The sequence below is a fragment of the Lagenorhynchus albirostris genome, chromosome 10 (genome assembly GCF_949774975.1).
Source record: "Lagenorhynchus albirostris chromosome 10, mLagAlb1.1, whole genome shotgun sequence".
NCBI classification, from domain to species: domain Eukaryota; kingdom Metazoa; phylum Chordata; class Mammalia; order Artiodactyla; family Delphinidae; genus Lagenorhynchus; species Lagenorhynchus albirostris.
In genome coordinates this window covers 35,314,497-35,341,195 of record NC_083104.1, presented here as the reverse complement: position 1 = coordinate 35,341,195, position 26,699 = coordinate 35,314,497, and the positions used below count along the sequence as shown (strand labels likewise).

General features: G+C 44.9%; 1 protein-coding gene across 3 annotated transcripts in view; it reads left to right on the top strand.

Annotated features, from left to right (window-relative positions):
- CACNA1D (calcium voltage-gated channel subunit alpha1 D) overlaps nt 1-26,699 on the top strand; it is a 318,418-nt gene that overhangs the window by 155,978 nt on the left and 135,741 nt on the right. For all 3 annotated transcript variants that reach the window (XM_060161573.1, XM_060161575.1, XM_060161574.1), the window contains exons 4-7: nt 7,206-7,345; nt 15,425-15,567; nt 19,831-19,983; nt 20,536-20,732. In XM_060161573.1, coding sequence (XP_060017556.1) covers nt 7,206-7,345; nt 15,425-15,567; nt 19,831-19,983; nt 20,536-20,732 — 633 coding nt within the window. The remainder of the gene's footprint in view (nt 1-7,205; nt 7,346-15,424; nt 15,568-19,830; nt 19,984-20,535; nt 20,733-26,699) is intronic.

Genomic DNA, 26,699 nt, shown 5'->3' with positions numbered 1-26,699 from the left:
CTGGGTCACATGCCGACCCCTGTGGCCCCTGGACTGAAAGTAGGAAAGGAGCAATTCTCAGAGGAAAGTCAGGGTGCTGTTACCCTGCGAGTTTTGCTGGCTGGCAAGAACCATAGGGAGCCACCCCCTGCCAGCTGCTTGCTTTACCCCTGCAGCCAAGAAGCAGCTGCCTCTGTGCTGCCGAAAAGCGAGGCCACATCCAGCGAGAGTGCCCTGTCAGCTTCCTCTGCCCTCTTGCCATGGACCAGATGGCTTTGAAGTTGGTCTCCATGGAGCGGTCAGCCAGGCCACCTGCTGGCCACCTTCATTTGTCATCTTGGGTACATTCTGGACGGCATCCGGGGCAGTGGCCCTGCTTGGCCTGGGTGGTCATGGGATCACTGGGCTGGCGACGGTCCTATGAGGTTTCTGTCCCATCTCCTGGTCCTCCTACTGGGTCTCCACTTCCAGAGCCCGGGAGTGCGGCCTTGCCCCTTCCTGTCCCGGTGGCCTTTGATGGTGAGTTTCTGATGTTTCACAGGGCTCTTTCCCACTTCACTTAATCTGATTTTCACCGTCACCTGAGTGGGCAAGAGTGAGTATCCTGGTTTTATGGATGAGGAAACTGAGAAGCAGAAGGGGCAAATAGCTTAGCCGAGTGCCACAAGAAATGGGCTCACTCGCATGTGCTCTACAATTTGAACTTAGAAACCAAAGGTGAAGAAGAAGGAAGGCATGCTGCCTATTCCAGCCAGTCTCTTCATGTGAATGTGGCATCAGCTACCCATTGGCAGCCCTCTAAGTACATACTTCATTAATACCTGCAGAGGAAAGCATTACCTCTGTTTACATCCCAGCACTCTGAGCTGAGGCCGCCTGCTGCTCCCCGTCCCGTGATCCCCGGTAGAGTTTACTGGAGGTTGAATCACACATCAGAACCCTGTAAGAGTGGCCACAGCCCCTGAGGGCACCTCCTGGAATGTGTGAGGCAGCAGGTGGGAGGGTCTCTCGGGCAACCTCGGGTGACCTGGTCACCTGACAAGGCAATGGCTGCTCTTGGGTCTTGCTGCTCCTGGTTGGCTGTCCTCCCTGGGGTCCCTGGTCCCTCACACGGCTTCCCTCTGAAGCCTGAGTCTGGACATTGCTCATCAGGTCATAGAGAATTGTAATTTCACACTGGAAGACATCATCCACTCAGGCTTCTTGTTTTACAGGTGAGAAACAGAGACCCCGCCTTAGAACCTTAGCTCCTCTCACTCCCACCCCCAAGTCCATGGTGTCCCTCAGTCCCTTCATCCTCCCCCTCCCCTCACACCTGTGCTTCTGCAGCCCTGGACCTCTCATCACCCTTGACTGATTTGCCCTTGTGGGTACTCCTCCCTCTGACTAGAGGTGGGGAGGCCGTGGTGCAGAGCAGGAGCTGTGAGGCTCTTCCCAGGTGTGTAGCCATGGGCGTTTTCCTGGGACAGGGCCTGCAGTATTGTTATGGGTGGGATGTCCGTGTCCCGCCCCCCGCCCCCCCCCCCCGTGTTCATGTGTTCAAAGCTCAACCCCAGTAGGATGTTGTATGGAGGTGGGGCCTTTGGGAAGTGATTTGGGTTAGATTAGGTCTTGAGGGTGGGGCCCTCATGTTGGGATTAGTGCCCTGAGAAGAAGAGGAAGAGATCTCTCTCTCCATGTGTATATTTCCACCAAGGAAAGGCCAGATGAGGACATCATGAGAAGTCAGCCATCTGCAAGCCAGGGAAAAGGCTCTCACCAGCCATCAGATCAACTGGCACCTTGGTCTTCCCAGCCTCCAGACTGTGAGAAATAAGCCCCTGTTTGTTTCAGCCACCCAGTCTATGGCATTTTGTTATGGCAGCCTGAGCTGACTAAAACAATTATGGAATGTCTTAGCAGGAAGGGCTATTGAATAACGTTTGGTCAAAACTTCTCATTTTGGTCATTTATTTCTTCATTTATAAATACTCAGTGTCTATTTTTGTGACAGACTTGGGAATACAGTGACATATGAAATAGAAATGGTCTCTGATTTTATAAGAAATTATCATTTATTGGGAGAGACAAGTATCAAAGAGGTAGTTTTTTTTTTAATTAAAATTTTCCATTGTGAATAGGGCTATGCAGAAATATGGTGAGCTTTGACAGTGGGCCCAAATTTTGTCTGGGAGGTCAGCAAAGCTTTTGCTGAGAAAGTGTCATTTAAGCTGAGCCTCAAAGGACAAGTAGAACTTAGCCTGATGAAAAGGCGGGAATTGGTGGGGGTTGGGGTGGGGGGAGGCATTCTACAGCGAGGGAACCGGATGTGGACCCGAGTCAGTCAGGGGCTGAGCTGGGGCCAGCAGAACACAGATATAGCTCCAAGCCCTGCGTTCTCGCCACAGCCCTGTGCTGGGCTTGTGCTACTGCCGTGTCAGGGTTCTGTGCTTGCCAAAGAGGGGAGTGGACACACACGGGGGTAGGCACACCAGGTGGGTGAAGCAGCGTGGGCAGAGGCATGGAGAAGGGAAAGCATGGACTTGGGAACACAGTGGGAGGGAGCAGCTCGGCCCATGATTTGGAGTGGACACTCCTGCAGGAGAGAAGCAAGCAAGCCAGAAGGTACAGAAGGGTGGAAGGTGAGGGCGTTCACCAGGGGCTCAGGCTGGGATTGAAAGAGAGGGCCTGTGAGATGTTGGGATCAGCTATTTATTGTCTCTACACTCTGACTGTTGATTCCAGGTGTGTTATAGGAAGGGTTTTTGGTAACTTAGAAAGATTCCTACCTTGCTTGTTTTGCTTTTTGGTACATATTGCTAGAATCCCAAGTTCTCATGTTTTTATAGTCCCCTTTCAGTCTGGCTTTGTTGCTTAATTCCTTCTCTTTTTTTCTTCTCTACCTCCTGTTAGCACCTGTGTGTACTTTATGTGTGCCGTGTATGGTGCTGGATGCTGGGGTTACAAAGACAGTAAGAGATGATCTCTGCCAATGGGGACCCCGGGACTGCAGGACACAGAAGGGATATGTGTGTGGAGGGGAGACTCTGTACCTTCTGCCAGGGTGTACGCCAGGAGACCACTGCAAAGACTCGGGCCCTGTGGGTGGATGAGCAAAGCAGAGAGGTGAACCTTACATGGCTCATCAAGCCTTTGTTGATCTTTTGACAGCAGGCCGGGAGCTCTGTGAGGGTAGGGGTCAGGCTTTCTGAGGAGGATGCAGGTGCTCAGGGATAGATGGGTAGATGATGGATGGGTGGATGAACGGATGGGTAGATTGATGGTGGATGGATGGATGTTAGTACCACAGCACTAGTAAAGCAATGCTTAAAAATAGGACAGCTGCCAACCAAGTACGGTCAAAGATCCTGGCATCTCCTATTCCCGGCCGGTTGACAGTTTCTGTTTCTCAAGGCTCTGTGAGGGGTTAACTGGTTTAGAGGCTGTTGGCTTAGAGCCTCTCCTGTTTGGTGAAACTTCACTGTTTAAAGAAGATAAATCAGGCTGCAGAATTTGATTTTAAGCCTTTATTTCTCTAGTGACTTGAGTCTCGTGGGGGACTTTGCATCCACATAATAGGGTGGTCTCTGGTGAAGAACTGGTGCTTTCTTAAAAGATGCTTTGCTGGCCCTGCCCACCCAGGATCCCTTGCTAGTGAGGCGGATCCCTGCTGGTGGCTGGTTGAGTGTGCCTGGCAAATGCAGGGAGGCTGGGGTGCAGGACTCATGTACTCGTTTTGTTTAGCCTGGGCTAGGGCTTTTAAGGAGCAGTCCCTGCCCAGGGGCCACCTCATTTCATGTTCAGTTCTTGAGGGCCCTTGCTCGCCTCTTTTCAGCCATCCCACTCCTTCATCCTTTCTGTGGTTTCTTCCATCCCAGCTGCTGACTCCATATCTTTTCTGTGCGACGTCTCACGGTCCTTCAGCCAGTTGCACGTTCCCACCCCACCCTGCAAGGAACCTGACTTTTTGGCGGCTTCCTTTCAGATCACTAACCCAACATTCTTTTCTCAAATGAACAGTCCTCTTGTGAAGTAATTACCTCCCCTTCCCATGATTGTTGTTTTGCAAGATTTTTTTTAACACTACATTTGCTTAAATGTGGAGGTGTATTTGTTTTACTGGAGTCCTTTTTTTTTTTTTTTTTTTTTTGGTTTTGTTTTGCGGTACGCGGGCCTCTCACTGTTGGGGCCTCTCCCGTTGCGGAGCACAGGCTCCGGACGCGCAGGCTCAGCGGCCATGGCTCACGGGCCCAGCCGCTCCGCGGCACATGGGATCTTCCCGAACCGGGGCACGAACCCATGTCCCCTGCATCGGCAGGCAGACTCTCAGCCACTGCGCCACCAGGGAAGCCCTGGAGTCCTTTTAAATGGCAGGACTGGGGACCAGGATGACACTGGCTTCTGGGCAGACTGGTCTGTCGTGCTCTCCAGGCTGTGGTTGTTCACCTGGCACCATGGTAGAGTCTCTGTAGGAAAGAATCATGTTACAGCAAGGTTATATTTCTTATAGTCAATTCCATCAAGTAATGCACTGAGGATTTTGGAAAGAGAAACCAAAGTCTTCAAAAAGGAGAGAGAGGAGGATGAGAGAGGGGGATAAAAGAACCCTAAACAATTCAGTTGCACGAATGGCCCTTGTATTATTGTGGCAAAATTACTTGTAAGTAAACGCTAAAGAGGAAAAACAAGCTGTGTTTGGTAGGTGTACTCTCTGTTCCCTGTCTTGTTTGTCTGCTCTGCACTATAGCGCTGTGTTGATATAGGGATATAACTGCTATGAATATTGATGGCAGCAAAAGCCTTTTTTTCCCCGTCTGGCCCAGTAAATAAAGCAGAAAGGATAAAACGGGAAGAGGAATTGTAAAATCCACGTGCTGTTTCCAGCTTACCTTGTTCCCTTACAACTCTAACTCGCAAAAACATGTTGACGATCTACCTTTGGTGGTCAGGGTCTAATTTGAGTACAGCAGATTGGTTTATTCAGGGATTTTTTGCTTCTTGTTAAAGCAACAGAGTGGCTTTTGCTTTTCGCTCTCCAAGTTAGCGTCACTGCCTCATTGAAGCTTTCCTGGATCTCTCCTCTGTAGCTAGTAGCAAAGTCAGTCTCTATTCCTCAGAATATCCACGGTGGCCTGAGTGACCTCTCATGGGAACCCACCACCCAGGGATGTGGCAGTGAACGGGAAGACGAGCCCTTGCTCTCACGAGGCTCACAAGGAGTGTAGAGAGTAAACAGAGGAGTCCTTGGAGGTCTGCGTGTGGCACGAGGGGGCACGCACACTGCTCCTCTGGGAGGTTTCAGCGGCTCACCCCAGCCTGGAGGATGTGGCTGGCTGTGCGGAGGGAGTAGGTCGTGGTCTGAGAAGGCCTCGCAGCCTGCTGAGGGGTGCGGGGTGCATGGGATGAGATGAGCCAGGCTGAGAGCAGGACCTGATGGCAGATCTGGACGAAGCGTGAGTGTGGAGGTTGGGGATGAGCTAGGCTTTTAAAATTGAAAACACATTGACTCTGGCTAAGTGACACCACAGAGGAATTTATTAGACCACTAGGATGGTGTTCTGAGGATCAAGGGGTGCTCTGGGGGCACGTTAGGAATACAGGGAAGTTGGGGGGGGGAGAACCGATGAACTGGCTTTTCAGTGTGACCAGTGGGGAGTCGATAATGGGGGTAAAGCCTGGGGTACCGCCGGGGTTAGATGGTTTCCCTGCTGGTAAAGAGGAAGGATGCAGTGGTAAGACTCGGTGAAGTCCCACTCGGGACTGGGGCTCGTCTGCAATGGAGGGGTGGCACTCTGGCGGCGGACGGCTAGACCCCAGGGTGGCTTAGGCAAAAAAGTGCTCACGGGGAACAAAGCAAGTCCTTGCAGGGGAGAAGTTGTCTCACCCTTTGGCCTTATCAGAGGGCAGAACTGCTTATGAAGGTGCAGAGCTGCTCTTTGTCAGTCCCCTCTCCTGGGATGTCCTCTGTGTACCACAATTGAACCCCCACCTCTTGCACCAGACTAAACCTTTCGAAGATAGGACCACAGTGGAGCCATTTTTCTTACCTTGGCTCCTGTGTGGGGCCCATCGCGCAGAAGAGGTGCTCACTAAGCATTTCCTGAGCCAAATTTATTCACCCCCTTGCGCCAAGTATCTTAATAAATGAATTCTGTGACTTCCATTTTCCTGAGGCATTGGTAACTTTCCTCAGGTCTCACAGAGGGGAATTAATATCAGCAGGGGACTTTATGGGCTGTATGGGACAGTTTTAATTACTTACGAGTTTTCATTTAGTTATTATTTCAATAGCTTTTTGCCAGCAAATGCCTCTTGTAAAATTAATCGCACACATCTCAGTGGTCTATATTTCTATTGAAACCAAAGCTGTATAAAGAAAACCTTTGTAAAAGAGGAAAGAGCCAACATTTTTAGACCTGCTGATGGATGCATTTTCTCCAGCTCATGGAATCGCATGAGTTGGAACTGGAAAGGTCCTAAGAGCCCTCTAGCCTGAGGGTGGCATCTCGGAGGTCTGTGGCAGTCAAATGGGAGTGGCTGCTGAGTCTGGAAGAAGAGGAGGATTCAGGGGCTGAGTCCAGGCTCCCTGGGAACGTGCGTGGTGACCCATCAGTAGTGTCAGCCGGGAGAGGCAGCACGCCAGCAAGGAGGCTGTGGGCTTGCTGTCCTGAATCCCCTCCCCTTACTGTGCAGGTGAGGAAACTTAGGTCCAAGGGATTGGAGGGACTTGCCGAGGTCACCTTGCTGCTCAGTGACAAAGATGATCCTGACTTAGAAGTCAGATGGAAACCCGAGAGGAAGAGAGGGTCAGAGCAGACGCAATTTGCTTTCTTCCAAAGGATATTCTGTTCAAAGCCCTGTGGGAATCTTTGTTGCATCCTTGTGCTTTTCTGGGCCTGATTTGGCAATCTTGGGAGGAAAACACGCTGTATTTTGCAAATGTGTGCAAATAACAAACGTGCTGTTATGTCCTAGGCAGAGTCACTGCACACACATCAAGGCAGGTTGCAAAGTGCAGTAATATAGCCACTGATGAAAAGTGTTTTACACTTAGTTGCTTATGAGAAATTCAGTGTTAGAATTAAAATGCCTTCTTGCTCCAGGTGCAGTGTTAATTGTTCCATTTCTCATAATAAAACTTTGCTTGGAGAAGAATGTTTATATCTCTGAGATACTGATCTAATCCCTGTTTCTTTTCTTCTTCCCCATCCCCCCGCTTTTTTAAATTTCTTTGTTTCTCTTCACAGGAAAAAGTAGAATATGCCTTCCTGATTATTTTTACAGTCGAAACATTTTTGAAGATTATAGCGTATGGATTATTGCTACATCCTAATGCTTATGTTAGAAATGGATGGAATTTACTGGATTTTGTTATAGTAATAGTAGGGTAAGTCCCTTTTATTTGAGGAATTTTTTTTTTCGGGGGGGGGAAAATGGGAGGTGGGGAGTAACAGAAAACAGTATTTTAAAGGAACAGGGTTGGTCCTTCGTGCCAGTGATTGCTGCCAGAACGTGTCAGGAGTTCTTTGAAGCCTGATGATGCTGCTGTCGGTCTCTGGGCAGAAACCAATTTGAAATTCTCTTGTTGTTACTCCCTCTTTCAGTAACGTGTTAAGGAAGGAGGTTTAAGCTCAGCTTGTGATGTGACAGGGTTCATCTTACAGGGCCTTGGGCCTCCACAAATAGGCCAGCCCTGCTGGTGCTTTGAGTCCAACGTGTACAGCTCTTATGCTTAACACCCCATTAAGTTAAAAAACCAAAATAAAATGGTAAAAAAGTAATAAATCCTTCATAGCAGTGAGGTACTCTGCTATTTAACATCCCTCGAGGAAAGCTATTAATTTTTTCTGCTGAGTTGGGAGAAAAGATGTGGCACGCTACTATCCCATTTCACATAACAAAACAAGTGTTTGAAAAATATCAGATATCTGACATGAAATGAAATAAACCAGAAAATGCAAAGAATCAAGCCTTCTCCCCGAATCCTGTCACAGGGAGAAGACACCAACAGTTTCAGTTAAAGGAGAATGTTAAAATAAAAAACAGTGGAAAAAACAAAGAAAAACAGTGGCCTGTGTTATTCTGCTCCTTCAACACCTGGAAATGTTTCCAGCAAGAGAAAATGAATCAGTGTCGGAGGAATGCTGGGTCTTTGGACCAAATACCCACATAGGAAAATGAGATCTATTCCTTTGCTGAGTCTTAGTTGCCTAGCTGTGAAATGGGTTGCTCCTAAAATTATATTTTCTCCTATATAGAGAGAATGTTAAATGGCCTTTCTGTTTTTATCTCCATGACTTCATTCAAATGCCTTCTGCAGTTGAGCAAGGTGATTTTTCTTTTGGATTATTCTTTATCATGAATCCTTTAGCTTTTCATGGGAGACTAATACTGCTGGATATTGGGAGAGTGAGATAAATTTCGAGCCTGTTCTTTCAAACCGAGGAAGTTAAAGTGGGATCCAGAGTGGTAGCCCAACAGGATGATTAGACTTGTGGAGAAAAATGTTAACTTTTGCAAAAACCACCCTAGTACATTGGACTCTAAGGTATTGTGGCAGAGGTAGTGCAGCATGAACTAAAATGAAGATACGTATCATACCTTCCTGTATTTGATGAACTTTAACAAGGAGTGGCAAGCAGGAGCCTTGCAGGTCTCTTGGTTCTGGAATAATCTTGCTGTGACTCTCCTGACCCTGGACTTGCTGGTCAGCTAGCGTATGGAGCTGCTTAGCCCCGTTTCTTTTGTCTCTACCCTACAAATCATCTTTCTGTCTGGAGGCATTTTTCGGATTATCATACAGCACAAAGACAGGGAACCAAGAAGAGTGCGGTAGTCTCATTGAGTTGAAGAGACAGAGACGAGTTCAGGGAGGCTGAGGTGGCTGAAATTTGAGAGGCATGATATGGGAGCGGCGAGGGAGATATTGAGAGAAGGAGGTCTGTAAGTATGCCTTGGGGTCGTCTTGAGTTTTGGCTAAAGACTAAGCTACCCTACATGGGATGATAGTCCATAAGGCCAGGCAAAGATTACGAGTAGGGAAAAAAGAAAATCTGGGGGGCTATAGCTGACTAATAACTAGGACTCACATAGGTCTTTGAGTTGTTCAAGTTATGACCAACCAGAGTGGAAAGACCTCGTTGAACACCCTGGACTGTCAGTGGAGACCCCAGAAGGGCCATTAGTAGTACGGGCTAACTAACTCTAGAGCAGGGATTGGCAAACTGTGGTCGGTGGGCCAAATTCAGCCTGCTACCAATTTTTGTAAAGTTTTACTGTAACACAGTCACAAGCATTTGTTTACATAGTTGAGTTGTGTGGTTTAGGTCCACAAAGCCTAAAATATTTACTGTCTGGACCCTTACAAAACAATTTTGCCAACTCTTGTTCTAGAGTAAAAACCATCTGGAACCCTTAGTAATAATATTTGAAAAGAAGCCTGAAAAGGAGCAAACTGACATGCAAGTAACTTAAGTGCCTGCCAAAGCAAAACTCAACACTCTTTAAAGGAAGACCACAAAATCCAGATAATTAAAGTGTTCAGCGTCCTGTCAGATATTACTAGACATGTGAAGAATTGTGACCCATAATCAGCAGGAAATAGAAACAGGCCTAGAAATGACAGACATGGTGGGATTAGTGGAGAATTCCTTTACAGGACTTTTAAAACTGCTATTATAAATATGTTTATGGACCTAAAAGGAATATATGACTACAGTGAGAAAAGATGGGACAATGTAAAAAAAAGAACCAAATGGAACTTTGAGAGCTGGAAAACACATCTGAAATGAAAAATTCCCTGGATTGGCCTAACAGCAGATTAGACTCAATAGAAGAAAATAATCAAGGAATTTGAAGATATAGGAGTAATACAAAGAGTAATGATGGAAAATAAATGAATACCACCTTGGTGACCTGTGGGGCAATATCAAGTCATCTAACATACATATATTTGGAGTCCCAGAAGATAGGAGATAGAAGGGAGACAGAAAAAAATATTTGAAGAAATAGTCCAAAATTTCTTAATGTGATGAAAAATATAAACTCACAAATCCAAGAAGCTCAACAAAGCCAGAGTAAAGTAAACATGAAGAAAACTACATCAAGGCACATCATGATCATAAATGGCTCAAAAGCAAAGATAAAGAGAAAATCTTAAAAGTAGAGAAAAAGCCAAGCAACTATGCAAGCAACTGTGCAAACCAGAAGACAATTGACATTTTTAAAGTGCTAGGGGACGATGTCCACGTAGAACTCTTATTCAATGAAGGTATCTTTAAAAATTGAAGCAAGAAAGAAAATTTCCAGACAAACCACAGCTGAGAATTCATCAGGAGATCTGCACCTTAACAAATGTTAAAGGAATTTCTTCACGCTGAAGGAAAATGACAATAGATAGAAGCATGGATCTATACAAAAGGAATGAAGAATGCCAGAAAGGATGAGTGCATGTGTAAATATAAAAACATTTTTCTCATTTTAAAATCTTTTAAAAGTAATTGATTATTTAAAGCAAAAATAACAGCAGTGTATTGGGGGGTTTATAACATCTATAAAAGTAAAATATATGACAACAGTAGCACAAAGGACAGAAACAAGGAAATAGCCATATACTATAGGAAGGTGCTTTGCAGTTGGTGGAGTTATTTGAAGGTAGACCATGAGAAGTTAAAGATGTATATTGTAAACCCTAGAGCACAGGCCAGCAAACTTCAGCCCATAGAACAAGAAGAGTTTATTGCCTCCCCTGCCCCCCAACGCTGACAGAGTATTTTATTGTCTGCTTTAGCAGATTAAGTTTTATTGGAAGACAGGCACACTCACTAATGTTTATGGCTATTTGGTGCTAGGATGGAAAAGTTGACTACTTGTGACAGAGACCCTATGGCCTGCGATTCCTAAAATAGTTACTATCTGGTGCTCTACAGAAAACTTTTGCTGACACTTGATCTAGAGGAGACACTAGAGAAACAAAGTGGTATAGTTAATAAGTCTGTATTGGAGATTAAATGGAATTTTTTAAAATCTCAATTTTTTAAAAAAGCAGGGAAGACAGGAACAATGGACAGGGCAAATAGAAAACAAATAGCAAGATGGTAGATTTAAACTCACCCTTATTTAAAATCCACCCTTACTTAAAATCCAGAGGTTATCAGATTTTATATGTGTATAAAAACAACACTCAACTCTATAGTGTCTGTAAGAAACGTAATTTATAAAGACATAAATAATTTGAAAGTAAAAGGACAGAAAAATATATATCATGCAAAACTAATCAAAAGAAAGCTATATTAATAACCAACAAAGTAGACTTCAGAAAAGGGAATATTATCAAGGATAAAGAAAGACACTTTATGATGATAAAGGTGTCATTTCATGAAGATGATGTAATAATCCTAAGTGTGTATATATACACAGACACACGTGTGTGTGTGTGTGCCTGTATCTATGCATACGTACACACAATAGCAGATCTTCAAAATATACGAAGCAGAACCTGATAGAACTGAAAGGGGGAACAGACAGATCTTCAGGTGTACATTTTAATACCCCTCCTTGAGGAGTGTTGATAGAACATCTAGTCAGAAAATCACTAAGGATATAGGGAGATTTGAACAGTACCATCAACCAATTTGACTTAATTGACTTTTTTAGAACACTGTACCCAACAAGAGCAGAATACACATTCTTTTCTCATGCATGTGGAACATTCGGCAAGAAAGACATATTCTGGGCCATAAAACAAGTCTCAGTGAATTTAAGAAGATTAAAATCATATTAAATTATATGTTTTGAATGAATTTAGCAATGTTTCTGGATAAAAGGTCATTATAGAAAAGCATGTGAATTTCTATATATTAGTCATGAACAATTTGAAAATAAAATGTTAATGACATTATTATTTACTATGGCATCAAAAACCATGAACTATTTAGGGATAAATGGTACACTGAAAATGACTAAACCTGCTGAGAGAAATTAAAGAAGACTTAAATACATGGAATGATGTACCATGTTCATGGACTGGAAGACTCAGTATTGTTGGAATATCAGTTCTTCCCAAATTGAGGTATAGATTGAATCCTAATCTAAATCCCAGTAAGATTGTTGTAGAGATGGACAGATTTATTCAAATCTGAAAAGATGTTCAATGTCATTGGTAATTAGAGAAGTGCCAATTAAAACAACAGTGACATAGCACTACATACCCACTAGTATTAGTAAAAAGACCAACGATACCAGATTTTAACCAAAATATGGAGCAACTGGAACTCTTACACACTGCTTATAGAAATGGAAAACGGTACTATCACTTTGGAAAAGTTTGCCAGTTTCTTACAGTGTTAACCATACACTAACCATATGACCCTATTACCAGGACTATCCTGGGTACTTACCCAAAATAAATGAGAATACCTGTTCACAAAGAGACTTCATTCATAATAGAGAAAAACTGGTAACGACCCAAGTATTCCTCAACAGGTGAATGGATAAACTCATTGTGGTATGTTCATACAGTGGGATATCAGTCAACAATAAAAAGAAATGAACTGCTGATAAATGTAACAGCTTGGATGAATCTCAAAACCATAGAGAACAAAAAAAGATAAACAAAAAGGAGAGCATGTTGTATGACTCCAATTTAAGATTCTAGAAAAGGAAAAAACAACCTAAAGTGGTAAACCAGATAAAGTCAGTGGATACCTGAGGCTGAGCTGAGGATGACTGTAGGAGGCATGAGAGAACTGTTTGAGATATTGGGAAGGCTCTCTGTCTTGGTTGTGGTGTTTGTTACTGGGGCTTATGCATTCATCAAAACTCATCTCATTGTACACCTTAAATGGGTGTATATTATTATGTATAAATTAAGCTGCAGTAAAGTTGCTTTAAAAAGTAAAAAATCATCTAGGAAACTAAAGTCGAACTGGACTTGGTCTTTTTTTCTCATTAAATATGAAAAACTTTAGAACATCAGATTACCTTTTATCTAAAATACGTACTAAATTGTAGTCAAAGAGCAGAAGAAAAGTTCAAAAAGAAAAAGAAAAATTTAATTATTATGTCTTCCCTTGAATCAAACTCCTGCTCACTGAAGTTGCCAACTGCCAACTCTGTCTTCATCCAATGGATTTTCCGTTCCAAGTCAACCATGACCTATTGCTTTTGTCAAGATTCCCAATAACAGAGACATCAAGAAAGTAATTGATATTTCTAAGATGTTAACTGTGAATAATGTGACCACAGGAAGGTTCAGCGTGTCTACCAGAGCTGATATAATTCTCTTATAGCAGAGTTTGATCTGAGTCAACTTTTATCCCACTCCTCTAAATTTCTCAATAAACACGTATTTCAAGCATTCAAGCTCATCACTTAAGCTTTTGTGAACATGGGGGGCTCATTCTGGTGCTTCTAATTTGTGTCAGTTTGGGTAGCTCCTTGCCTTTTCTTCCTGTCTTGGGGTAAACTTTTAATAACAGTCTAGGATCAAATACTTTCTCCTCTTGTCCACATCTCTTCAGGCACATGGTACTTATTTTGTTCGGGTGGGAGCAGTGAAAGGAGTGGCATCACAGAATATTAGAATGGGAAGGGCGGGGCTCTGGATCATTCAGTCAGTTTTCAGAGTAGGAAACTTAGGCCCAGAGGAGGAGAGGGACTTTCCTAATGCCTCCGAACTCTTAGGAGTGGAAGCATGCCCTGACCCCTTGAGCCCTCCAGCTGTCTGGAAACAGCAGCCGGCTTCCCTCTCTGAGTCAGGCTCCTCTGTGATGGGAGAGACATTGTTCACCTGTTTTCAAGGCCTCGCCGAAGAACAGGGGATAAAAGGGCCATGAGGTGTACATTGCAAAGGTACACTGATACTTGAAAGCAATCTTAAGTTACCACCTGCATAAATTATTTTCCTAACCCTTTGGGATGAAAATTCCTGTGGCTGCAGCATTTCAGAAGAGTTTGAGGTTTTCTTTCTCCCTTTTGCTTTGTTTTTATGACACTGTGAACTTGTTTTGGAGGGGAGACTTTTAACTTTATTTAGCCTTGCTGCAGGGGTTTATAGTAATTACAAAACTATGCTAATGAGAGAGACCTATCATAAATCTGGTATATTTCCCCAGTCATAACCAGAAAGAGCCCACCTTCTGTAGCTTTGAAAAGGTAAAGACCTGACTTATTCCCTCCCTGTTCCCCACCCCCCACCAGGTTCATTGCTAATTGCGGTACTGTTATTAAAACAGATGACCTGTCTTTAAACACCCCAGAATGACATGACTGTGCCCCATCAGGACTGTAATCAGACCACCCTGTGTTTTATGGACTTAGTGTCTTGGCCATCCAGAGGCACGCCAGTGGGTGCAGAGTTTGTGCTTTGCTGCTAATTAAACTTTGGAAACCTTTTCTTTGTTGCTGGGCCAATCATTTCCACAATCTGATTGGCCAGAGTTGATTCTATTTGAAATGGGCAAATTTCTATTTATTCTGAAAAACAAGCAACAATTCCAAAGAACAAATGTTTATTTGAAAGAGCAAAAAAGTAACTGTCAAATGAGCGGATTGCCTGAAAATAGCTTTATCCGAAAAGCCTTCTGAGAGTAGGGAAAAATTTGTCGTGGCTGCCAGATACAATATTATTCACATTTCAAGAGAGAAAATGACGCTCTTAATACCTTCTCTTAGGTTTCTGCTCTTGGCCTTTGCACAGCTCCTTAGCATCTTGTGCTTTACATCATTCCCCGAACAGCCCTTTGGAGGTGGAGGTGGGGGTGTGTATGTGTCAGTGACTGTATTGGAAGTGGCATAACATATCGTTTAAGATTTGGGACTTTGGAGTCATTCATGCATTCATTGTTTATTCATCACATATTTTTTGAGTGCCTCCTGTGTGTCAGGAACTGTTCTAGGCACTAGGCTGGAACAGACTAAATGAACAAATGAACACACAGACTACAGTTCCCTGCCCTTACGGAATCTAAGGGCGTCGAACATACCTGGATTCAGGTTTTAGTTCTGCCACTAGTTTGTGGCCTTGGGCGAGTTACTTGTTCTCGCCAAGTTTGTTTTTTCACGTGTAAAATGATGTTCATGATAACTCCCACTGCCTAACATTTTTGAGGATTAAGGAGATAATTTTAAGTGTTTAGCACACGGTGAGTCCTCATAAATGGCAGCTGCTGGGGCAATTCCACCGTCATCACTGGAAGAGGGGATTCACCAGGGAGCCAGGGTGCTGACATGCTAGGATGCTCCACCGGCAAGAAAACAGGTGAGATCAGTCCCCATCCCTAGGCCTTCTAGATGTAGGGGTCACGGCCAGGAGTCACAGCCTGGTTCTTACCTCTGCTTTGCCTTCCCTCTACTTAAGCAGCAGCCTGACAGAATTGGCCCTTCTTCAGAAATAAGTACTCTCACCATCCTGTTTTGCTTCCCTGGGTGACAGACTCTAACATTTCTTCCCCTCTTCTTCTTTCAGACTGTTTAGTGTAATTTTGGAACAATTAACCAAAGAAACAGAAGGCGGCAACCACTCCAGTGGCAAATCGGGAGGCTTTGATGTCAAAGCCCTCCGCGCCTTTCGAGTGTTACGACCACTTCGACTAGTATCAGGAGTGCCCAGTAAGCACGTTTCGTTTCCTAAAGCCAGAAGTTTGTTGATTTTTATCCTTCTGGGTGGGTCTCGGGATTGTGAAACAGGGTGCGATGAGGTGAGTTGCTGTGCACCAGCCCGGGGCTCAGCAGGTGACCGTGGAGGCCTTCGCCATTTACAGAGCACTTTCGCTTGTATTGTCACTTCGGGTCCCCGTGACAGCCCCGACCGGGGGTGGAGGGGGGTGGAGGGAGGAGTAGTGATTGTTGTCTTCCTGATTTTATATTAGAGGGAATCTTCTCTCGTGCAGAGACCAAGTGGGTGGTGGCAGGAGACCTTGAGTTCAGGCCTCCTGATTGCAGTCTGGTCTTCGTCCTCTGACATCTGCTGCCATCAGCTCCTCCCACTCTCAGGCCTGTCCCTTTGAACGTGGTGGGTTATGGGGATGAGGGTGTTGGAGGCCTCAACTGACTGCCTTTTTTCAAAGTGAGAGCAGCAGGGGGCTGGGATCCTGAAAGTCTATTTAACTCTCCCACGGAGGGACTGTGCCCGTCTCACTCGGGGGTGAAGAGGTGAATGCTTCTGTGTCCTCCCTGTATGTAGGGCACAGTAGCACCTGCCTGAAGGTGGTTGTGAGGTCTGAATGCAGTAATGCAGGGAGAGCCTTCAGCGCAAGGTCTGGAGCACAGAGAGGGCCCTCAGTGTGAGAGATGCTGTATCACCCACTAGCCTACTCTACCTGTCTGTGCCAGGCCCTAGTTTGCTTCTTGCTCCAGATCTCCAGGCCAGGTTCAGTGCCACCTGAGTTGGAACAGATGCCCCATCTGTGCCCTGGCCAGGAACTTCAGTAAGGAGCATGGCATATGCTTCCCTGGGCTCTACTCGTGATAGGACATCCCTACTGGGAACTTCAGACGGTGGAAGTTTTAGTGCCTCTCCAAGGACTGTGGCTGTGAGTTGGCTGCCTGCTTCCAGCTGCAGGACAGATATGGGATTGCAGGCTGTGCCTTTTTTTCACAGCTCATAAAGCCATCAAAAGAGCACAGATCATGTTTTTGCCTCTCCAGAAGTTCTTCATGAAATTTTTATTAAACCTGTTGGCACTCAGAACGCACCAAAAATTGTCTGGAAAAAAAAATTGCAAATTTAACATTTTAAAGTGTAGGAAGTGGTGTTTTATGTGTACTTGTTTTTCCAGATTGTTCCTTTATTTTCATTGAAAAAGATCAGCACAAGTCAAAACCACAGAACCTTCTGGAAGCAATTGAGAAAAATCGAAATACCTTGGAAATGACTGGCCCTGTTACTTGTAACATGATTAAATGAGAAGTTCAGTGAGCAAACATGAGGTTTCAGATTCAGTTGTTACAGCTTAATCTAATTTCAGAGTAACCACGGCAACTTTTTTCCCCCAAAGAGCAAATGACAGGCCAGCCTGCCTGCAGTATGTGCTGTGAGCAGACATGCGGGTGCAGTGGCTTTGTGGGTCTGAGTCATGTGTGAGGACTTTCTCAGCTCATGTTCATTAACTGCCTTGGAGCAGCCACGTCTCTCATCAGAGCCAGCTGGGCTTTGGGGAGATGGCTCAGGGGCTCTGCGTCATGCTCTTTCCCATGCAGTTGGCAGCTGTGGACTAGTGATTTCTTATATACTTGAAGTTGTTAAAAATGCCTGGGAAGGTGTGACTGTTTATACTGATCTGGGAGTTGTCTAATCCCTTCTCAGGAGAACTCAGACTGTCCTACAAGACATGATTTTGTGTGTGTATGTGAATATATGTTCATTCATTGGAAGGTAAACATGTGTTTCAGATAGAGTCCTTCAGATGTTTGTGAAGCTCTTAACTAGCTCCACACAGGTAACTGATAAATATGTATCAGAATCCTAGACCATCAAGTGGGAAAGAACCCTCAAGATCATCTGGTCCACAATCACCATCTTTCAGATGAGGAAGGTCATCGAAACCTTGGGCAGCTTCTCATGGCTAGGGGGTGGCCAAACAGGACCAGACCGGCGGCCTCCTAGTTCCTGGCCCACTGTTCCTTCTGCTCCATTTCACTGCCTCCTTGGTTAGAGTCCTGTGAGATCTGTTGTGCACATTGGTTATATACAAAGGAGCCTAATGTCATGAAAGTGTACACATTCACAATAAGATACAATGTCATTATTTCATAAATTTGGCCAATCTGAAATATAATAGTTACAATAAACATAGACACACTTATGAAACATAGGGCTCACTGCCATACAGCTGAGAAGAGCTAACTGCTGGATGATGATTTTGGATGGCCCATCCATGTCTTACAAAAAGAAACACAAACAAACCCAAATGAAAAAGCAAACAAAAAGCCCCTTGCCCAAGTAGATTAGAGCATATGTTTCTTTTCCCCTCCATCTTTTCCTTATAGAAGGCGGAAACATTAACAGTCATCCTATTGATCATTTTTTCTCCAAAAGAAACCATTTGAACATTTAAGTATCCGAAGACAGTATGTAGGAGTTCTGTCTTAATGAAAGTCTGGAAAGAGGTTCTTTGCGAGTCTGAAACCCTCTTATCGCCCTTCCCTCCCCATCCCATCCCCCAGCTCTTCCCATGTGCTTCTTATCAAGGCGAACTTTTGCTGTTATCGCTGATAAGTATTTTTGCTTGGTCTGTTCTGACTTCTAACGTATTTAATTCTAGCATCTCAGCCTCTTCTGTTCTTTCATTGTTTGAATATGTATTGGGAAAGTGAGAAGATACTAGAAAAGGGCAGTTTGGAGGAGGGAGAGACAGCAGGGAGAGGAAGGGAAAGAGAAAGAAAAAAGGGGGGAAAGAGTGAGCTAGTCGAGTGGAAGCTGAGGTAGGTCCCGGTGTTGGGAGAAGCGCAGGGCACGTGCAGGGGCGTCAGGTGGCCTGGATCTAGTCCGGCTCTGGTTTCCTGCCGACCGCTCTCCCTGCGGCTCCTGTTTCCCCCCCACCCCAGGCCAGAGTGTTGCCCCGCTGTCCCTGTTCCCATGGTCTTTTCTCTTCCTGTACCATGGCTCTCAGTGTTGCTCCGTGGGTAGCTCCCAGGTTTCCACGTCCCTCCCTCATCTCTCAGGTCCACGTTTCAGCCTCAGGGCACTACCCCTTTCATGTTAAGTGATCAGACTCACCAGGTGGACAGTTGCTCTTACCCTCTCCTTCCCGGCCCCTCGTCTCCCTCTGCCACTCCAGGGGACCCTCCTTTGACAGGCTTGTCTTTGTTCAGGCACTAGGATTAGCCTCTTGACCTTGCCCTGCCTCCCTGGGCACCTTCCTCTAACTCAGACTCACTTGCTGAGTTCTGATTTCATCCAGCTCCTTACCCGGTCCTCCCTGGAGGGCCCAGCACCCTCCAGCTGCCTCTCTGCCTGTCTTGCCTATTGCTGCCCCACTTGTCTTTCTAAAAAGGCTGCCTTTTGAGTTTTCCGGGGTCTCTCCCATGTATACATGTTATTAAACTTTTGTTTGATTTTCTCCTGTTTAAAATAAATAAAGAGGCTGCCTTTTGCCGATGGACTAAACTCTGGCCCTGTGATCTGAATTCAAAACTCAGAGCTACCCAGCTGCAATCTGCTTGTCTTTCTTGTTACCCTTTTCCACTTCATGACCGCCAACCGAGACTCACCACCCCCAGCCCACGTGGCGCTCGCTCACTTCCGTGCTCTTGGTACTTTCTTCCGCTGCCTGGAGTAACCTGTCTCCTCTTGCCTGTGGAAATCCATCCTCCTCATGCTTCAGGCCCTCCTGAGGGGGAGGCTACTGCCCAGTTCTCTTTCTTCTCCCCCACTCAGAAGCGATGCCTTTCATCCCTCTTTAATTTTACCTGTGTGATATTACTTATTCAGCATCTGTGTGCTACCTTAGAGTAATTTGTGTTTAATTCTTATGTCTCCTTCTGCAGCATAACCTCTTTGAGAGGAGCCACATTATTTAATACATCTTCATATCCCCCAAAGCACTAAACCTTATGTTGGCTGCACGGTAGACGTTCAAGGAATTTTGTTGAATGGATGAACAAATGCATAAAGGAATGACTTTCATATCTGGCAGTGCCCTCTCTAGGCCTTAGTTTTTCCATCTTTCAAGTTGAGGGAGTTGTATTAGATGGTCTTTAAGGTTCCTCTTTGACTTACCTCACACCCAGGCTTAACGTTAATTAAAAGCTATGAAATACCTCTGAGTTTTATTACTGTGTGTCCTGTACAGAGCAAGCATCATTAGGAATCATATCTGTGCATCACTGAAATAGCTTCCTGGCTCACAAACTTATTTTTCTCTTTCCTAGGTTTACAAGTTGTCCTGAACTCCATCATAAAAGCCATGGTTCCCCTCCTTCACATAGCCCTTTTGGTGTTATTTGTAATCATAATCTATGCTATTATAGGATTGGAACTTTTTATTGGAAAAATGCACAAAACATGTTTTTTTGCTGACTCAGGTGAGTAATAAAAAATGACAGCTAACCTAACTATTTAAACATTTGGCTTTCCCAAAAACAACTTTTGTGGTTTGGGGAAGATCTAAAACAAAATGAGAGAGAGAGAGAGAGACAGGGGGAAAAAAAAAAAGACAGCCGAATACACTGGTGAATCTAAGGCAGTTCTTAGTGTGAATTATATTCAGAATAAATGAGAATTTAGTTCCCTTTTCTATCTTGATTTCCTATGTAATGTGCTCTGGTAAACGAGATGGGGGGACCCCCTGAAACTGGACCGTGAGGTGAATCAATAGTGTTGCTCTGTACAGGCTGAGGAAAGGTGCTGTTAGAGTGGGACAGAGGAGAGAGGGGTGGATTCTGAGGAGAGGAAATGGCAAATTGCATGGAGGAGGGAAAGTGTGAAGTGAACCTTGAAGGACAGTAGGAATCCGAGATAGCACAGCTGGGAAGTAGAGTGTTGCAGGCTCTGGGCAGGGTACTTGGCTTCTGCAGCTTGGTTTCCTGATGTTCATTCCTCCCTTGAGTGGTCAAGCCTTCTTCTGCTGTTTGCAGATATCGTAGCTGAGGAGGACCCAGCACCGTGTGCGTTCTCAGGGAATGGACGCCAGTGTACCGCCAATGGCACAGAGTGCAGGAGTGGCTGGGTTGGCCCCAATGGCGGCATCACCAACTTTGATAACTTTGCCTTTGCCATGCTCACCGTGTTTCAGTGCATCACCATGGAGGGCTGGACAGACGTGCTCTACTGGGTAAGCCGCTTGAGGAGAGAGTGGATGGAGTATGCTTTCCTCAGATAAAAGTGTTTCATTAGCTAGGGCCATTGGGGAGCTGGCTGAAAAAGACCCCCTGGAAGTGAGTTCTTTGGGAAGGGAAGCAGGCCCTCTCGTCACTCAGTAAGACCTATCATCTCTCCATGTTGGGGCCTTGGTTTCAGCTCTAGAAAGCTGCTATAGGAGGTGGACTCCCTCGCATCCCCAGTGCCGCCTGGGGACTTACTGCTGAGCGTGCCCAGTAGTCCCCTGTGTTGGAGGAACTCCAGAGGGCCGGGGCTGTCCTCATTAAACCCTTAAAGAGCCAGAGGTCATTCCCCAGGTTAAGAGGCTCCTGGACTTCCATGGACTAAAACTGACCTTTTATACCTGAAGGCAGGTTGCTCTACCAGATCCTAAGTGGAAGATAGGGAACATTAATTGAATTCTTGTCATGCTTTCCATAGCTTAGTACAGCCTTAAAGCCCAAATGGGTTTTTTCCCCCATTCAGTATTACTACTGATCAGCCCAGCATAAGCCCTTCGCTCTCTTTTCCTTTTCCTTTGGAGCTATAGAACTCTGGCAGAGAGGGTAGAAATGGCATATAAGCCTTCCAGGGCTGGTGGACCTGTCCATGAAGACAGTTGGGCACTCTGTATGGCTCAGGGCTGGCTCTCCTTGTTCCTGACAGCCAGAAAGGTTTGCTGTAAATGAAGAGCAGTCATATTTTAACAGCCATTTCTCAGAGCTGGGTTTGTTGGTTTACTTCTGTGTCTGATAGAATTTGAAAAAGCTCACAGAAGTTTAGAAATTATTTTCCATGACACAGAGTTGCTGGGAAAAACAGCTGACTTGCAGATTTTGAGCCTAAATCCAAGTCCAAATGGGATTAACCAGGATTCCAATAATGACTTGTTAAAAGACAATGGGTCATAACATACTTCTTGAATGGTCAGTCTCTAGTTAGAAGGCCTGCAAGTTGAGTAGCTTCCGACAGGATCTAAATTTCAGACACTTTATAGGATTTCCCATTCCTCTGTAACTTCAGGGAACATAGCGTATAACGGTTGTAAATAGGTTTTTGCTTCCCTTCACAAGTGAACTCCATGCATGCAAGATTGTAGAGGTCCCTATATATGTTCAGTGTTAGGCAAAGAAGACATGTTTTTATTTTCATCCCCAAAGTGTGAGTCTAGTTTGGTAATAAGGTTTTTAAAACATCACCAACGTGTTATATCTTGTTTTTCTCTCTCCTTTTTGTGTTGTCATAGGGGAGTGTGTGTGTGTGTCTGTGTGGGTTTGCACATCTGTTATTTATATCCATAACACAATGCCTTTTGTGAAGAGGAAGAAGGAGGGAGATTATATTGGATGAGCCAAGGCCATGGCCATGCAAGGGGACCCTCTAATTAGGTAAAGGGTTTGTTTTCAGTATTATCTTCTAAGCTGTAACTCCTAGTTAGGTTAGCAGAGGGCTCAATCCAAGTCTTCCCTTGAATTTCTGATAAATAGGAAAAGCGTCATCCAGATAGCCCAAACTCTGATCCTTCCCCCCAAAACAGTACAGAAGACAACATTTTGATTTAAAACAAATAAATGAAAAACCTGTGACTCCTCTCAGCTCTGTTCTCCCTGTTTTCACGGTGAATTGCCATTGCCGATCCAACATGCCCTGACTAATGGACAATTTTATACTTTATGTTATGTTTCTGCACACTGATTGTCTCATGACAGTCTTCCTGTCGCTGAGCTAGTGAAAACTCTGGGAGCGTGTGATTAAACGAGAGAAAACACGTACCCAGAAACAAAAGTTTCTACTTGCTTTCCTGAGAACCTCTAAGTATCACCTAGGATGATATAATTATTACCTCTGTTTTTCATATGACAATCACAGAGCTAATAATTTGACAACATAATAATTACATTCTCTATGAATTACATGGCATCTTTATTCTGATGGAGGAACTCCAGTAATTTATCAACATTATTCCAGTCTATATCCCAATATAGAAGGTCTGGGAAACAGTGGAATATAGACCCTGAACATCCCCGAGGTCCTACCGCTAGAGCAAGTGGTACTTGATTTAGAACAGGGGTCTACAGACTTTTTTTATAAGGGGCCAGATAGTAAATATATTTGGCCTTGCAGACTGTAATGTCTCTGTCACAACCACTCAGTTCTGCCCATGTCGCTTGGAAGCAGCCGTAGACAACATGTAAACAAATGTGACTTCGTTCCAATATTTATGGACGCTGAAGTGTGAATTTTGTATCACATTCCTGTGTCATGAGATACTCCAGATTTTTTTCCTACCGTTTAAAAATGTAAAAGCCATGTTTAGCTCACGAGCTGTACAGAAGCAGGTGGTGGGCTGGTTTGGCCTGCAGGTCACAGTTTGGTGACCCCTGGTCTAGACTAGAACCTGGCGCTCTTTCCTTGGCATTTTTCCACTGTCAGAGGTTTTCGAGCCCTTCGGAACACTAGGGGGCAGCTCAGTGATGTCTTCCAGAGTGTTCACTAAGACCTTAGCCTCTGAAACACATCAGGTTGCTTTTAATTACTTGTTCATTACACTTACTATCTCAGCACAGAGATAGGCAGGAGCCAGGGCCCCAGCCTTCTTCATGCTTTATGGGCCACAGTCAACGGGAAGCCACACAGCTGTGCACAGAACAGAAGATCCCTGCCCCGCACAGTGCCCGGCCCAGAGCAAGTGATCAGCAAACACCAGTTACTGTTACTCTTTAAGTGCATGATCCCATTGCCTCACTACAGATGGGCCATGTTTAAGTGCCTGTTTTTATCCGTAGCTAGAGTGTAAAGGGAACATCTTGAGAGAGAACTGAGATTTTATTTTAAATGTTGATGGCAAGCAAAATTTCCAATCCTTTAGGCGTTTGTATATGGTGGACAAAGTCTTTGCCAGGGTTGAGTTTGCATCTCGTCAGGTTCATATTCAGTCAGTGTTCTCAAGTTCAGGGATGCCTCAGTTCCCAAGAGTGCCTGGCAGGTGGTGGCAGGGTCTTGAAAAGGGACGTGCGGGTGGGCCCGATATACAGAAAAACACACATAGAATAGGACCATTTGGATGTGTGGGGAATGGGATTATTAGTTTCTGGTGAAAAATGACTTTTTTTAGTACTCTTTTATGAAGTGAATTCCATTAAACATAATTAAGGTGCCATCTGACCTACATGCATCTGTTGTCCACAGAGGCAGAAAGGTGTAGTGCAAGGAAAAAGCCTTAAGGCTGGAAAGGGCTGGGCGTGTGACCTTGGCTAGGTCACCCGAACTCTCTGGGCTTTCATTTTGTCCACAAGATGCAGAGTAACCCTACATGATCCTATTGTTTTTCTTCAGCTCAGAGGAAATGTTTTTAGATGTAGGAAATTAATGAAAAGAGTATTGATTTCAGAAGAGAGCTATCCACATAAATCATTTGTGGCCTTTTGCCTTAGTGCCAAGGTCTTTTCTCAGTGAGCATACTTATGGCAGTGCTGGCTGTATGACTCAAATGGGAAGTTCCCTTGGCCAAGCTGTCCATCTTATTCATTCAAGGTACCAGGGAAATCCCTCTCTAGTTAGCCAGCAGCTTGCGTTTCTGCCCCTTTCTCTGATTCCACGCTCACGGGAGCGACAACCAATATATCAAGTTTCTAGTAGGAGTTGCAACAGTTAGAAAAAAACAAAAAGCCTAGGTTAGCCTTTACTCGGAGATACGGATGTGCGTCTCAGCCTTTGAAGTGAGGGGAAACTGAAACTAGGTTATTTCCTGAGTACCAGATGACACCACACGATGACTTTGATACAAATGTTTTAAAAATCTAAATTGAAATGCTCGAGCTCCTCCCGATTTTTCCATTGCTGACAAAGACCACTCAGACAAAATCCCAAGCAGAGTCTCTATTTTCCTATGGGTATTTCGGAGACCAGCTTGCCAGTTCTCACTTGTTCCATGTGTATGGTAAGCCTCTGAAAAAGGGACCTGGGTTGAGGAGATTTCTTTGGGAGAAAGACTGGCCCTTAAGGCTTAATTCTGGTTGCTCTTTCGCACCCTCTGGAGATTTATAGAGTCTCCTGTGGCCTTTGTTTTCCCCTTGGCCCCTAGCTGTTACTCCAGGTGATATTTCTGATTTGAGCAAATGGGAGTCTGTTGCACACTTACTTCTAAGAAATTAAAAGTTTCTTTACTTAAAAAAAAAGTTCCCTCCTAAGTTGGAGCAGACAGCTGTTCCTGGAGCCATTCTCTGGAACATGGGACTGAGGCCTCAGAGAGGATGGGTGGGGCAGGTGCTCGGCTGACGGCTGGCCCACTTTTCCAGAGTTGTGGGAGAGCGGGGTCTCCGGTGGGAGTCCTGGACGTGCACATCCTTATTCCCCGTGAGCAGGCCCACTCACCCCTGTCACGTGCACTCCTCTTGTTACAACAGAGGGGAAGCCGGCCCAGAGAGGTCTCTGTGGAAGGCCCTGGCTCCAGGCTGGGCTCTGGTCCCTCCACCAGGCAGCCTGTTTCTTCTCCTCCACGTCTGGATTATTAAATATGTTTAGCGGTGTAGCTGCTTTGGAAGAATTACCCTTGGCCTTCCTGCTGAAATTAGTTTATCCAACTTAATGAGATCAACAATTGCAGCCACGGCCCTGCCTCATTCATTACTCTAATTGCCGATGTAAGATGTGCAGACTGATAGCAGTTCTATTAAGCACATCCATTTTCATGTGGCCAAACAGGTGTTTCATAAGGGATTTAATGCCCTCTCCCTAGACTTCAGCAGCAGATGTTAGGTAATTTTTTTTTTTTTTAATGTTCTCTTTTTCCGTTTGGTTTCTGCATGAGGCAGACAGTGAAATGCTTGAGCTTCGGTCTGTAAAGCTAAAAATCTAGCGCCAGATAATGTAAAGGAAAGCACGTGCATAAAGGCCCAAGGGCCTGGCCCTGCAAGGCAAGAGCGATGAATCGGCCCAGACTATATACTGTTCTATTAGCCGAAGATTCTGGCTGTTCCGACAAAGTCAGGCCCGGGGTCATTCATTCTGTCCCCTCACCAGTCCTTACACTTCCTCCCTGGGAGAAGTGTTTGCCCAATTTAACGTGATCTGTGCTGCCGGAAAGTTCCATCCAGCCGTGAACCTGAAAGCACTTGTTTGCTCCATCATGATCAGACCTCTCCTGGGAAGGTGTATCCGGGAGGCCATGTCTGACTGTGCTGCCTCAGCTTGTCCTAGAAGCAGGGGCGCCAGGTTCCTCTGGAACAGCTCACCGCTGGAGCCAGCTCCCCCAGGGTGGGTCATGTAGGTTCAAGCTAGGTGTGGAGGATAAGGGCTTCTTTCCTTCTCCTGGGTCCTTCCTATGGGTCCAGTTACGGAAAAAGATGTCATTCCCCAGAGCACCCCTGCATGTGTCAGCTAGGTGACTTCTGAATACTTTCCTTCTTTGCATTAATTTAGCTGTGCTTGCACTCGCTGATAGCAGATAATCCAGATTTAAAGTGGGTTAGGTTTCCTTGGATTGGTTGGCTTCCAGTGGAAAGTTATTATTTTAGGGCTTTTTTTTTTTAAAGAAAAGAATTTATAGAGTCAAATGTTGCAAATTTGTCTCTATAACTAAGACTTTTCCACCATCACAAATTTTGAAAGCAAAAATAGTACTGACAACTTGGGCAGAGTAGAAAATAGTTCCCAGCTAAGCACTAGTTTTGTCTTCTGTCAAGATCTTTTCTGAAAATCCCTTACCAAGGCAGTTTCCTGTGAGAAGGAACCAAACCCCAGCTGATTGCCCCAGCAGTGGCCAAAGTTGGCTTTATTTACCCTGAAAGCGTTGATGGCTCTGTGTGCGTGTGCGTGTGTGTTTCGGGAATATATAATGAATGTGCATTGGCTACTGTTGTCTGATTTGAAGCTAAGTAAACGTTTAATTAAATGTATAGAATGCTGTCTCTAATGTAACCCTCTCTCCTTATTAGATTCT